Here is a 14,587-nt window from a genome sequence, read left to right on the forward strand (position 1 = left end):
TGCAGCACCTGGAAGGTGGAGAGAGGAGTTCAAATGCCACTCTCCTCTACACGGTGAGTTTGAGATCAGCCTGTGCTCTCCTCAGGATGCAAAGCTAGCCATGTGGAGTTGCTTTGCCCACTGGTAGAGACACCAATACCTCTCCCCAAATTGAATTCCCAAGCCAGGGGCCTGGTTCAAGAGCTAAGAAGTCCTAGCTGCACAAACATGACAACTTGAATTTGATCCCTAGAACCGATGCGACAGAAAATGTTAGGGGCAGAGCTTGTATGGCAAGACAGAGACAAGGGCCAGCTAGTCTGCAGCGTGGAGTGCAGGAGCAGGCACAGTTTGAAAGGCCCACAACAAGATGGAAGTAAGTGCGACTCCCAAAAGATGTCCTCTGTCCCACACACACACACACACACACACACACACACTCCATGAGAGCACACAAGCGCATGTGTAAACTCATACAAAATACAAATGCAACACAAAGTAAAAAACAAAAAACTAGGGCCACTCTGAGTGTCCTCAAGGAGCCTGCACTCTTGGAATTACACATACTGATAAGGGTATGAAAGACAGTCTCAGCCTTAAAGGATGTTCTTATTGAACTTAAAAAAGTGAACATTTTTGGTTTTTAAAATTTATTTTTGTATGTTAAATTAGCAAACAAGGTATTATATGCCACTTTAACATTCTCAAACAAAGTGTATTTTAGTAGATTCTTCTTCCTTATCTGCTCTTCCCTTTGCTACCCCTAACCTCCTTTTGTAGCCCTTACTCACAAACTTTAAACAATTTTTTTAAAAAATACCTTTTCTTTTCGTGCGTGGGTATGGATGCACGTGCACCAGCGCATGTGTGGAGGTCAGAGGACAATGTGCAGGAGTTGTTTGCTTCCTTCCACCAAGCAGGTCTTGGGGATTGAACTCATATGGTCAAGTTTGGCAATATGAGTCCTAGACCTTTCTAAGAATAACCTTTCTAAGAATAACCATCCTCATCTTGTCTGTTCTTTAATCATGGGATAATTAATAATCTTCTTGGTTAGATATGTTGGCCCAGACAACTGCTTTGTATGTTTACTGCTATGATGGTTACATTATGACCTACTGAAACACAGTTCTGTCACTGCACCAGACTCCAGCCAACATGTAGTTCACCTCTGTTTTTCATATGCCTATTGAGCCCAGTGTATTAGTCACTTACCACAAATAGTAAAATTGAACACACATATGCACACACATGCACACACACAGGGCATGTTCATGTCCTTCTTTTGAAATTACAGGACTTAGAATTAAACAATCCTCCAAGCAGCAGGCAAAAGGGAAGGAAGAGAGAACAGTTTCTGAGGTCCAAATGGGTGGCATAGCTGTAATCCAGTCCTGCCCTCGTCCTCCACCCCAACTACCTGCCACTGTTATTTCCTGTGTGTTGTGCTGTTGGGTGCTGGGGACCGAACCACATGAACCTGATCTCAGTCCCCTCAAAAGTTTCCATATTCAACATGACTCTCCCAGAAATTGCTGACACAAAGGGAAATTTTCGACAAGAATGTGGCTCAAATAAGAGTATTGGAACTCATATTATTGCCGAATACTCCAAATACTCAAGTGTCCTTAGACAGGGGAGGAAGCAGAATATATCGTAATCAGCAGCTGATGGACCACACGAGACATGTGAGGTCTGAGGAGCGATCATTTCGCAGGCAATGTGAGAAAACGTGTACACCAAGTTCCCAGGGTGAATGTGAATGTGCATTTATTACAAAAAGGCACGGGGAGTGGGTGTGTGGTGTTGGTTTGTGCTCAAAGGAAACCAAATGCAAATTAGTCCTAGTTACCAGTTTTCTTTTTATCAAGAAGCTAGAGACTTGTTGCAGGAGGCAGGGCACTAAGTGGGGCCAAGGTTGTTTAGCAGCTTGCTTTAGAGGAGGAATGTTGACCACAACATTAACCAGAGGAAGCTGTCTGCTCCTCAGGGTCTTTGTGAGACTTCCTGTCTTTGTATCTGATGGAACAGTTTGCGAGAGAGTCCTCTCTTGAGTCTTTCTGAAGACAGAGATGGGGAGAAGGGAGAGAGCAGGAGTAAACAAGTGACTGCCTCGCTTATTGTGCTCAAACTGTGTGCTGACTAGGGGTGCAGGGGAGGGCAAGCTGCAGCGGAAGTAAGAAAGATCACCAAGCACTATGTCAAGAATTCTTTTTTTAATTTATTTATTTATTAAAGATTTCTGCCTCCTCCCCGCCATCGCCTCCCATTTCCCTCCCCCTTCCCCAAGCAAGTCCCCCTCCCTCATCAGCCCGAAGAGCAATCAGGGTTCCCTGGCCCTTGGGAAGTGCAAGGACCACCCACCTCCATCCAGGTCTAGTAAGGTGAGCATCCAAACTGCCTAGGCTCCCACAAAGCCAGTATGTGCAGTAGGATCAAAAAACCCATTGCCATTGTTCTTGATGCTCAATCCTGGTCTGCCCTTTGAGAGCTTCTCAGGAAACTACTTCCCTGTGAAATGAGAAGAATGTAACTCCCATTGGCTGTGAGGGTGACACAATATTCTCACTTTAACTTCCATCATTCCACTAGTTCCCGGATTCTTTTATCCTTCCTCCTTCATTGCTGTTTCAAAACGAAACTTAAAATTCTGATTGTGTTGTTTATCTTTTTTTTTCTTCTCTCAAAACCAGATCTTGATACATGATTTTTTTTCAGATTTAAGTGACCAGTCATATGTTTTTTCCCAAACACATGCGCACACACACACACACACACACACACACACACACACACACACACCAACCACATGGGTTTTGTTTTCATCTTTGAAATACATACCGATTTTACTCTTTGTACACTATTCACTCTGTACTTCCCTTGTTTCCTAGGTAACCAAACTGGCCTACTATCTTCTACACAGATCAGGGAGGGGTAGGGGTAGTGGGCTGCTCTTTCCATAGGCCATGGTTTTATAACTTGAAATGGTGAACCTCTTCATGCCCCCGCCCCTCAAAGTCTTTCTATCTGCTGTTTATGAAGTCTTCCAGACCTACAATGTTACTGGAGACTTTAGAGTTTGATCCTGGTTCCTGGCGGCCCTCACAGCCTAGTTTCAGCTGCCTTTCCTAAACGGGCCAATCAAAGAGAACAGTAAGCGATAGTGAAAGTAGAAAAAGGACATTTATTCACTGGAAGAGGATCGAAGAAGTCTGGCGACTGTCTCCGTGGACATCCATCTTCAGGGTTCTGACATGAAGCTTAGGTTTAACTAGAAGAACAGAGGCAGGCATCCCTAAGCAAACCTGACCCTAGTTTGGTCTCACCCATCATTGACCCATCATTCTATCTCAGCTCCCATCTCTCTCACGAGGTAGTCTGGTAAAGTTCAGAACCACATGAAATATTTTCCTGAAACACACATTCTTTTTCTAGCTGGCACTGGGGCTTTAGTTTTTCCCTTCTTGAAACAAAAAAGTTCCCTGGGAAATTCCAGTTCTTTGGGTTCTGTTGTTTCAATAGTGTGATAACCAAAGAGAAGGACACACATGTGTCTTTACATGGACCTCCAACTTTTTTACATTGCCACATGATATTGTAATCTACAAATGTGGTGTGCCACATTCATAGCTGTTCTGGGATGTATGCAGCCCTTGGGTGGCAAGTTGGGCAGGCCTGATTCAAAGAATCAATACAGTTACAAAGATGTCGTTATAGCTGGGCGGTGGTGGCGCACGCCTTTAATCCCAGCACTCAGGAGGCAGAGGCAGGCGGATCTCTGTGTGTTTGAGGCCAGCCTGGTCTACAAGAGCTAGTTCCGAGACACGAACCAAAAGCTACGGAGAAACCCTGTCTCGAACCCCCCCCCCCAAAAAAAAAATGTCGTTATGCCAACAGCCTATCAACATATCTGTGATCCTGTGGTGAGGAGGAGATACTTTGTAACAGACACAGAAAGGTAACCAATGGGCAAAAATGTTTATTTCTCTTCATGCTATGATACTATCTGCTTGACCTTGCAGTTTTGGTCTTGTGTATGCTGGCTCAATTGCTGTGAACTCTATAAGCAGCAGCCTGTTGTAGCTGGAAAAACACGAATTCCTTGTCGTTGTTCACTGCCTCTAGCTCTTACAGTCTTGCCAACCACAGCCTCAGTGCCTTCTGACTACCATTTACCATTGATCACTATATCTGGCCTACAATCACAGAGCCTGCAGGAATCTGTGCTAGGTCCTCTGCAAATATGCTATGGTTATTTATCTTCAGGATTTTTTGAGATTCCAAACAGTGGGAGTGGGGAGGTGGGGGGCATCTCTGACACTCTGGCCTGCTCTTTGGGGCTCTTTTCCTCCTACTGGGTTGCCTTGTTCAGTCCTAATATGAGGGTTTGGGACTAGTCTTATTGTATCATGTCGTGCCCTGTTTGCTTAATATCCTTGGGAGGCCTGTTCTTTTCTGGAGGAGCAGAGGATCTGGGGGAGAGGGAAGGTGTGTGTAGGGGACTGGGAAGAGTGGAGGGAGGGGAGAATGTGGTCGTGATGTATTGTTGTGCTGTATGAGGGAAGAATAAATGAAAAGGAAAAAAAGAATGTGCTGTTGAGCCCAACAAACGTAGAGCTTCTTGGAGCTCTAACGCTAAGAATGATATAAATGCCTAACTGTGATAAGAGAGATTCTCCCAAGTTGTAACTCATCCTCCCTGTGACTCCTCTGACATTCTTCTGTAAATAAATGGATTCATGACTTTGTTTTGTTCTGTGATTATAACAGTTTGATAATCTCTTTCACCAAAGAACATTGGCTTATATGGTAATTCCTGGACTATGATCACTCCTATTGGCTCAGAATAATACTATTATTTCCCTTAATGCATGGCTGATATTTTATATGAATAGGTCCTAATTGGCTTTATTTTTAGTTCTAGAATCCGGACGTAATTCATTTTATTAAATAGAAAGGACCAAGTAGAAAAGGTTGCTTTTATAGTCAGATGTAAGAAAGCAGAAACAGAACAAAAAGAGAATTGGCCATTTCGGAGCTACTTTTCTTATAAGATAAACAAGCAAAATATAACTGATTCTGTCACTGTTAGTGATGTCTGTTGCCTTTTCTTATAAGGATTAAGGAAGAGGGACTTCAGTACTGTGCAGATGGAAGCTAACATGTTTGAGGATTTGCACCATCATGCCTTTCTCTCCTGATTTCTTAGAGAGTCAGGAAAAAGATTTGAGTTTCCTTTGGAATTTTCTTATGAGTGATTTCATTTTGTTTGTTAGACTGCTTTATTGGGATTTATGTAGTTTAGTATGAATCAAAGGAATATTATACTTTTAAGATTTTATTTATTTGTTTGTTTGTTTTGAGACAGAATCTCACCATCTAGCCTTGGCTGGGCTGGAACTCATTATGTAGACCAGGCTGGCCTTGAACTCACAGAGATCCACCTGCCTCTGACTCTCAAGTGCTGAGATTAAAGGTGTGTGCCACCTCATTCTTACTGGAATGCTGTAATTTTTTTTAACCAAACAAGTTACTGTAACTGTTTCTTCTAAGTTTGGCAGTGTGATGTCATGGGGACTTCACTGGCTATGGCTTCCAAGAAACTTTTTATGTCCTGAGTAGAAAGGAACACATTAAACTGCCTGACCCCGTTCATTCCTTCATTGTTTCTGCTGTCCTGGGATATCGACATTACACCTGGAAGTACAGTAGCAAACTTGAAACCAGAAGGCACAAAACAAAAAGGGGAAAGAAATGGTTTGTGAAAGTTATGAGCTGATTTGAACATTCATAGCCTCAGGGGCTTATGTGATACTCAGTGATGATGCTGTTTTGGGATGCCGTGGAACCTTTTAGACAAGAGGCCACGTCTGCTTCCACTCTGAGTCTCTCTATCCTGACCTGCTGAAATGTACATGTCAAGCCACAAGCTCCAACCACCAGCGAGGACACCGTGGATACCAGGCACCCTCTCTGTGAAACACGAGTGAAATAAATCCTTCATCCTGAAGATGCTCTTTATGAGATATTTACTTGAAGGGATGAGAAAAAGTAAGCTAACAGAACAGTTTAGCAGAAAGAGATCAACAGCCTGATAAAGTGATGGTAACCATGAGGAACTGACCGGCCGTGGTCTAACCAAACATGTGAGATAGTTGGAAATTTTGCTGCGTATAAAATTCTGTGATAACCATCACATAGGTTTTGGCCTCAAGAAGTGGCTGAAAGAGCTGTGTACGAACATAGGCAGCACACTTAGTTCTAAATCTAATGCATAAACATCGTCTGTCCATTTTACCACCTGAGATTTTATTCACTGCTCACTGCCTCACCGCTACCAACCTAGTCTAATCCACCATATCTCCCACTCACAATGATGCTGTGTTCTCTTCTTTATTTTGTTGCGTCTCATACTGTAATCACAGCACTTGGGATGAAGTTCAAGGCCAATCTTTTCTCCATACTGAGTTTCAGGATAACCTGACCTACATGACAGCCTACCTCAATAAGGTCTCCAAGAAAAAAAATAGCCAATGCAACCCTAAACAGGCCTTTGAATCTCCCTTTTAGTATTAGTCCTTCCTCTCTCCAGACTTCTCACCTCTTCAGACATAAATCCTTGTCTTCACTGTTCTCTGGGATGCCTAAGCTCTTCACAGCTACTCTAACATTTTGTTGTACTTTGGACACTGACTTTAACAGTGAGCTGGGGTAGCAGTAGGTCTTGTCTCCTTTGTTATCCTCCTCTCGGGGACGGTAGTCCTGTATCTGTACTAAGAGGCACCTCGTGCTAGAAAACCATGATGTCATGTGTTTATCTTATTCCCCGGTTTTAGAGTGTAAAGGTTCTTTAGTTATGACTGCAGATGACCACGGACTCTTATCAGACATGCTCAACCTTCAGCCTCTGTGCTGGTTCCTGGGTCAAAGTACATCGGCACGAGGTTGGCAGAGAAAACACAGTTCTTGCTTCATAGAGAATAAAAAGTGTTTACTTTGAGCAAATATAAGAGACCGTGGGCCAGAAATGTGGACTCAATCAAGTTTTTCTTTTTAAAATAAGCCTGTAAGCAGTCACATGAATTTGTTAGTCACAGAACAAATAAAAATCAAAAGTCAGAAACCAATGCACATACATACCAAATACATTGTCAGGGACATTAGGTAAGCAGGTTGCAGCAAAGTGGAGGAAATCTGTGTTGCTTTAGATCCTATCTGACGCCTTTCTTAGCTTTTGGGTTGGTGGATATTGTTTCCTGTTGAGAGCATATTTCAAAGGCTTTTCTTGATAGTCATGGGAATTAGGTAAGACAGAGATGTGGGTGATAAAAGGATATTAAAAGGACTAAAGGTAGCTCAAGATAATTTTGGCTCTACAACATTCCAATTATCCCCAGTAAATTCTAATCAATTCATCAGCGTTAAGGATCTTCAATACAGGTAAAGCTTTTGGAACTCAGTCAGGGAACTGAAGGCTGTTTCCACAGCGGGGTGTAGACTGTAAATGTACTGAAGGCTGTTTCCATAGCGGGGTGTAGACTGTAAATGTACTGAAGGCTGTTTCCACAGCGGCATAGCCTGTAGGTGTACTGAAGGCTGTTTCCAGAGCGGGGTGTAGACTGTAAATGTACTGAAGGCTGTTTCCACAGCGGGGTGTAGACTGTAGGTGTACTGAAGGCTGTTTCCACAGTGGCATAGACTGTAGGTGTTTTACATCAAAGGCTGTTCTTCCCACTCATGCCACTCCATCCCTTCCCCAGGTCGGCTGCTGTGAGTCTCCACCTTCTCAAACACCTCTTCAGTTCCTGTCCTATAGCATGTCTTCATGTTCTGGCCCAGCAAGGCTCCCTCTAACACCTCCCCAGACATCTGCAATGCTAACTGAGAGAGGCCTTTCAGAACCATGTTCAAAGACCCCTCAGAAGCGCTGAGACCTCTTTGTTCCACTGTGTAGCAATGCTGTGAGCTTTCTGACTCTCTCTACTCGTGTGTCTGATTGCCTAAGGCCCCCTCATCAACAGTCAACGAGAGACTCTTGTCTGAGAAAGCACGCTCTGATCTGTGGCCAGCATCATTTAAGCAAATGAGATTATCCCACAAAGATCTTCAGAAAGACTAACCACCTGCCTCTACATGTCTGACCCAGACAAGAGGTTGAAGTTCACCAATGCAGACATCTCTTCTTAGGAGCAGTCTTTCAGGGAATAGCCATCAAGAGAAAGGCTGCAGTTAGCAGCATCTTCTGTTGCCAGAGTTTTCAGAGCTGTCACGGGAGCAGATAATACCTTTGCCCAAGGCCGTATCTTCACCATGGAAGTTCATTTCTAATGACTGAGTGCGGGATATAAAGCCTCAGGTGGCTATCAGTTCTTCTGCTGCCCTGCTCCAATCTTTCCTTGTCCAGGTAACCTACTTGTAACTCTAGCTTGTGCCTTGATCTTATTTGCCTTTGAGGACAGGAAGCCAATATTTGTTTTGTTTGTTTTTTGAGACAAGGGTTCATATAGCTCAGGATGGCCCATAATTAGTTATGTGGCAAAGGCTTATTTTGAACTCCCGATTCCATTTCTTCTACTTCTTAAGTGCTGAGTTGTAAGCTACCATGCTTGGATATATATGTTCATTTTTGTTTTGTTTTGTTTTTTTCGAGACAGGGTTTCTCTGTGGTTTTGGAGCCTGTCCTGGAACTAGCTCTTGTAGACCAGGCTGGTCTCGAACTCACAGAGATCCGCCTGCCTCTGCCTCCTGAGTGCTGGGATTAAAGGCGTGCGCCACCACCGCCCAGCTTGGCTATACATGTTGACCAGAAATCCCTCTTCATGTTGGCTAGATCAAATTAGAGTCTCATAGGCTGCCAGAACCACTGTTGTAATTTCTAATTTCATTATAATACCACATGTCTGCTAAATAACATCTACTCCCCACTGTAATGGAAGTAGACAGTTGACATAATAATGTTTGGAAAGAACCATAAAAGGAATGAAGAGAGAATGAGGTCTAATTCCTGGAAAATATCCAACCATTCCTAGAAAAGACAGGAATAGCGCCAGGCATGAGAGTTATGCCTATAATCCCAGCACTGTGAAAATGGGGGTAGGGGAATCAGAAGGTCAAGATTAATCTCAGCTACACAGCAGTTGACACCCACCCTGAGGTCCTGTCCAACTCTACTGCCCTCCCCCACCAAAGGAGAATACTCTTCTCCTCTGTCACCACATCCTCCCACTCCATTTTTTTATGTGATCACCTCCCACCCCACAAGAGTGCTGAGGTTGACTTGTGGGTCCCCCCCCCACTTCTGTTCCTGGACAAGAGTAAATGTGTCCTTCACTGCTCAGCTGGCCTTGGCATTGGTTCCACAATTTTACATAGGGAAAGATTAACCTTGGGAGCAAAATTAGTAAAGCTTGCACCCGGCAGGCTGAACCTTCTCAAGGCTACATCAGAACCCAGCCTCCTGTCCAGTTTCTGTGCTTCCTTCACAAGTGACAGTGTCTGATAAACAGCTGGGGCCCCACAACGACTGTATCTGCTTCCTTAGAACACAGCCTGTGTCACAGAACAAGGTTCCTGTCTGGGCTCTGGCAGCTCCAGGCCAGTCTAGGTTTCCCCACTCTAGGGAAAAGGGAAGGACAGGCAAAAGGCCATGACACCCTAAATGGTAAGCCTTAATAATACAGGATTCAACTCCTTAGAACACATGTGCCACCATTCTGTTTTCTTTTTAACATTTGAGACAAGACCTCATATAACCTAGACTAGCCTTGAACTTACTATGTAGCCAAGGGTGAGTGATCCTGTGCTTCCACCTCCAGAGGGCCCTGGAATTACAGGTTTGACTCACTACACCCGACTTTCCCATCTTTTCAATGTGGTAGAAAATATAGAAGAACATCCAGAAAATATTTGGAAGACAATATACACTTATTGAAGGCATGGTTTGAGCTGAGCAATATGCTAGGTACTTTTCATACGTTGTTACATTTTATCCTTGCAAGTAGTCCCGTGGGGGAGGTTCTTATCGTGCACAATTCTTCAAGACCTTGATATCCTTTGTCTTGCAAAGACGTTTGGGCATGGTGAATGAAACATGATCATCTCTGGTCTCTTCAGTGACCAGTCCAGCCCGTCTTCTACAGCATGAGTCCCCAAGAGAGCTTTTGTCTCATGACTACTGGCTGGTGCTTACATCCTCCTCTTTCACTTTCTCCGTGAAGTCTCAACTTTGAAGATCTCACAGCCCCTCCCCGATCAAGATTCACGAGCAGATCAGACACATTCAGTGCCAAACCTCCACCCTAAGAAACGGAAGAGAAGAAGATCTCAGCCCACATCCTGTGTTTAAACAAAGTTCCCACAGGTGAGTCAACCCAGGCAAATGTTTATGAACATTCTTCAGCTCATCACCAACCGCTATACCTTGGCTTCCAATAAACCGTCCATTTGTTCATCAGTAGTAGACTGTCAGTAGCTGAGCTACTGTGTATAGAGCCAGTGAAAAGTGAACAGATGACCGTTCAGTTCTTCTTGTAGCTGTCCATTTAATGACGTACTGAGATCCTTTTCTTCTTCCTCTTTAGACCTTTTTTAGGTAGGCCGTTGCTTAGGTTGCCTGGACAAGCCTGGAGCGCTCCATCTTCCTGCCTTTGCTCCTGGGAACTAGGTCTACAGGTGTGCCCCACTTGGTATGCTAGACTCTGGTGTTTTGTTTGAAGCATGTGTTCTGAAGATACTGGGCTGAGGGGAGCAAGAAATGGTCTTGGCTTCACATTCCACTTAATGAGGGGGAGGAGATTAAATTCTGTTGTTACACAACATTTTAGCTGTTCAGTCATGCACATTATACAAGAGATTTTAGTTCAGATTTGGCGATCACTTCTCATGCAGAAAGAGTCCGTGGACAAGGTGATTGTAGGGGGAGAAGGCCCAGAAGTTTATTCTTTAACTGCCTGTTATTCCCTAGGTCTGGTTTTTTTTTCAGGTTCTCTGGGTATGGCACAGGCTCACAGGCCTCACCTGTCTTCAAATGCCTTCTTCAAACCCTGCTGTCCTTGCACTGACCCTAAGGACTCTTGGCCTCTCTAAACCCCACTCCTGTCTGCTTTGTAAGTGATCCTCTTAGCAGGGCTCCTAAGTGCCCCTGTAGGGATATGCTAAAAGGGCCATCTATTCCTTGGCTTAGCACACTGTTATAAAAGCCCCAGTTTTTTGCACCAAAATTAGGCCTCTCTGATGCAGGCTTCAGATAACAATGCAAGAGATACATAGTTTCAGGAAAGAGTCTGTTAGCAGAAACTAGGAAAGATCACTTTGCCGTGTTAAAAACAGACCACCCACACTCTTGAGCTTAGTCGGCGTTTCCTTTCTGGTTATTTGTTTTTGGCGCATCTGCATTTCATGGTTATGATAATCTTTTTCTCTTATGTGTCCTCCCAATGATTACAGGACAGTAGCCAACATTGAACTTCCCATCAATCACCGCAAGATGGTGCTGTTTCCATAGTGTTTGTTCATCTACCAACATTGTGAGGCATCAGGTCAGAAAAGTGGGGAAATCAAGGATGACTTCCTTTAGTTTATAGTGGTTGGGCCAGGTCGACTGGCTAGACTGACAAGATAGAGGCACTCAGAAACACACTACCAAGTGTGTGTTTGCAAGTGTGCACTCACAGTGCACATGTGTGATACACTAGAGTTACCTTTTTCAGAAGGGTAGGAAAACTTCAGTTCAAACTAGCAAAGAATACCAAGCTGAAGTCAAGATATAGGAAGTTTAAACTTTAGGTTCTAATCTTAGTTGTAGGTAGGGTCTTGGATCTGTAATTAAACATTTCTGGTCGGTTTTCTCCCTAGTAAAGGTGAGGGAAATAAAACTAGTCATTTCTAAAGCTTTGTTGTTGCAAACATTTCAAAATTCTTTGTTTAAATGATGATGTATAGCTATCCAATGTATAGAGACTGACTGAGGATATTCAAAACATCTCTTCCCAGAAGACTGTACTTGATGTTGATGGGAATCTGGGGGAACCCCAGCCTTCAGTAAGTTCATTGTAAAACTTTTGGACAGGATAGTCCTTGGAGTTTCTGTCAGGTATTCTAACTAAATTAATTGCTAGCAGTTGTTACAAATTCTGGTATCACACTATATTTTACTTTGTGTAAATCACAGAATCATAAAGATGTCAGTATCTTTTATAAAATGTTACATTTCTTACTTCTATCTGTGACAAAAATCTTTTATAAGTATTGCTCTCTCTCAATATGCAATGAGTGTTATGGCCAAACCTCACTGTCAGATTCACAGGTATGGATGTAATATTGGTCTCCTCTGGGATCTATGGGCCAGTTTCTAAAAGGGGCAGACCTGGCCCAACTCCATTATTTGAAGACCGTAGAAAATCTTGGTGCCATCTACAAAGCCATCCCTTGCATCCTCTGTACTTGATGCAACTGTATGAAATTAAAAATAAGTCAATATAATCTATGAGCTAGGAGCTGGGCAGGGCATGTTGGATGGAACAGGAAGAGGCCATATGGTGAGGTTCCATTTTTGCACCATGTCCCTGTGTACTTTGTCAGTCTTTTCACTTTGACTGACATATTCTTAAGTATGTGTAATACATTAGTAAAAGAATTTGTAAAACTCTGACTTAGGTGTGCTAGTTCAAACATGTGATCCCAGCATTTAGGATATGAAGGCAAGAAAATCAAAAGTTTGAGGCCAGCCTAGTTTACATAAAATTGGTGGACAGGACTATATAAGACCTTATATATAGAATAATAACAGACAATTCTAGCAAATGAACACCCCTTACTCAACATTCAGGGATATCGTATATGTAACCCCTGTGATGAATGGTTTTATGATAACTTGACACAAGCCAAAGTCATCTGAGAAGAAAAAATTCGTCTATCAGATCAGGTTGTAGGCAAGCATGCAAGGTATATTTTAATTAGGGAGTGGTGGGAGAAGGACCATTGTGGGTCATACTATCCCTGGGCTGGTGGTTCTGGGTTCTATAAAAAAGCAAACTGAGCAAGGCAGGAGGAGCAGACCAGTAAGCAGCACCCCTCCATGACCTCTGTATCAGTTCCTGCCTCCAGGTGCCTGCCTGGTTTCAGTTCCTGTGCTGACTTCCTTCAGTGATGAACATTGATATGGAGTCAGTGCAGTGCCTTCCTGAGAATGGTCTTGGCTCGTCACTCGTCCTAGAAATGCCTCATCCTATTCAATGTACCAAACAGGTGAACATTTCCTATTCACAGTCTCAGAAGTCATGAAAATGGGCCCAGTCCTACAGAAGATGGTAAGGTAGCTGGCTCCACCATTTCTGCACACACTCTCTTCTGCTCCACTCCCTTCATGCACAGCTGTTACTTATACATTGGGAAAGGTTTCCACAGAGATTGCAGAAATCAAAGACACTCATGTTATCCCCACTGATTTTATTTTAGATCTTTAGGTATAAGCAAGGTGACTTTTGCCATGAATAAGAGACAGTTGAGAGCCCTGAGGACAGGTCACAGATCAGCTCTAGGTATAGCAATTACAAGCTAGTGTTCAAAAAGCATTTCCCCGGCTTTTCTGTCAATATGTGACTCCATTCAGGCACTGGGAGGCACTTCTATTATTTACCCTGGGGATGGCTCAGAAGTTAAGAGCATTGCCAGTTCTTCCCAAGATCAGTTCAATTCCCAGCAACCACATGGTGGATCACAACCATCTGTAATGAGATCTGGTGTCCTCTTGAGGAAGAGACCCGGTCAGTCGTCCTCATCAACTTATTCCAAAGCATGTCCTTATAAGAAAACAGATTAAAAATCATTATGTTATATCTACTTTATAATATTTTTTCTTCCTAGAATTATCCACATGTAATTTTTACATTTGGTGCCTAAGAACTTTCCTTCTTCAGGGGCATTTTCTCAGCATCCTGTCAATAATTCTTTGGAACAATCTTTTTTTAAAAAATTATTATTATTCTTTTAAAAAGGAAAACGAACTATCTTTTTTCATTTTACATACCAGTCCTAGTTCCCACTCCTTCCCCTCCTCCCATTCCCTCCACTTATCCCCCCTTCCCATCCCCTCCACTCCTCAGAGAGGGTAAGGCACATTGCTTTGGGGAAGGTTCAAGGGCCTCTCTACTATATCTATGCTGAACAACATATCCATCTAGAGAGAATGGGTTCCCAAAAACGCAGTACAAGCAATAGGGATAAATCCTGGTGCCACTGCCAGTGGTCTGGTCTGGTAGTCTGCCCCAGCCATACAACTGTCACCCACATTCAGAGGGACTAATTTGGACCTATGCTGTTTCCTTTACTGTCTGGCTGGAGTTGGTGAGCTCCCATTAGCTCAGGGAAACTGTTTCAGTGGGTGTACCCATCATGATCTTGACCTCTTTGCTCATATTCTCACTCCTCCCACTCTTCAACTGGACTTTGGTAGCTCAGTCCAGTGCTCTGATGTGGGTCTCTGCCTCTGTTTCCATCACTTGCTGGATGAAGGTTCTATGGTGGTATTTAAGATATTCATCAGTCTGACTACAGGGCAAGGCCAGATCAGGCCCCCTCTCCTCTATTGGTTAGAGTCATCCTTGTAGAT

The 14,587-nt window shown here is 43.4% G+C and overlaps 1 protein-coding gene across 1 annotated transcript in view; it reads left to right on the forward strand.

Annotated features, from left to right (window-relative positions):
* The first annotated feature begins 237 nt into the window (after positions 1–237).
* The window catches only part of LOC142854046 (chitinase-like protein 3), a 50,837-nt gene continuing 36,487 nt past the window's right edge, over positions 238–14,587 (forward strand). The window contains exons 1-3 of the mRNA XM_075979175.1: positions 238–355; positions 6,816–6,923; positions 10,283–10,339. Of these exons, the coding sequence (XP_075835290.1) occupies positions 238–355; positions 6,816–6,923; positions 10,283–10,339 (283 nt within the window). The remainder of the gene's footprint in view (positions 356–6,815; positions 6,924–10,282; positions 10,340–14,587) is intronic.

Source organism: Microtus pennsylvanicus, chromosome 7 (assembly GCF_037038515.1).
Source record: "Microtus pennsylvanicus isolate mMicPen1 chromosome 7, mMicPen1.hap1, whole genome shotgun sequence".
Lineage (NCBI taxonomy): Eukaryota > Metazoa > Chordata > Mammalia > Rodentia > Cricetidae > Microtus > Microtus pennsylvanicus.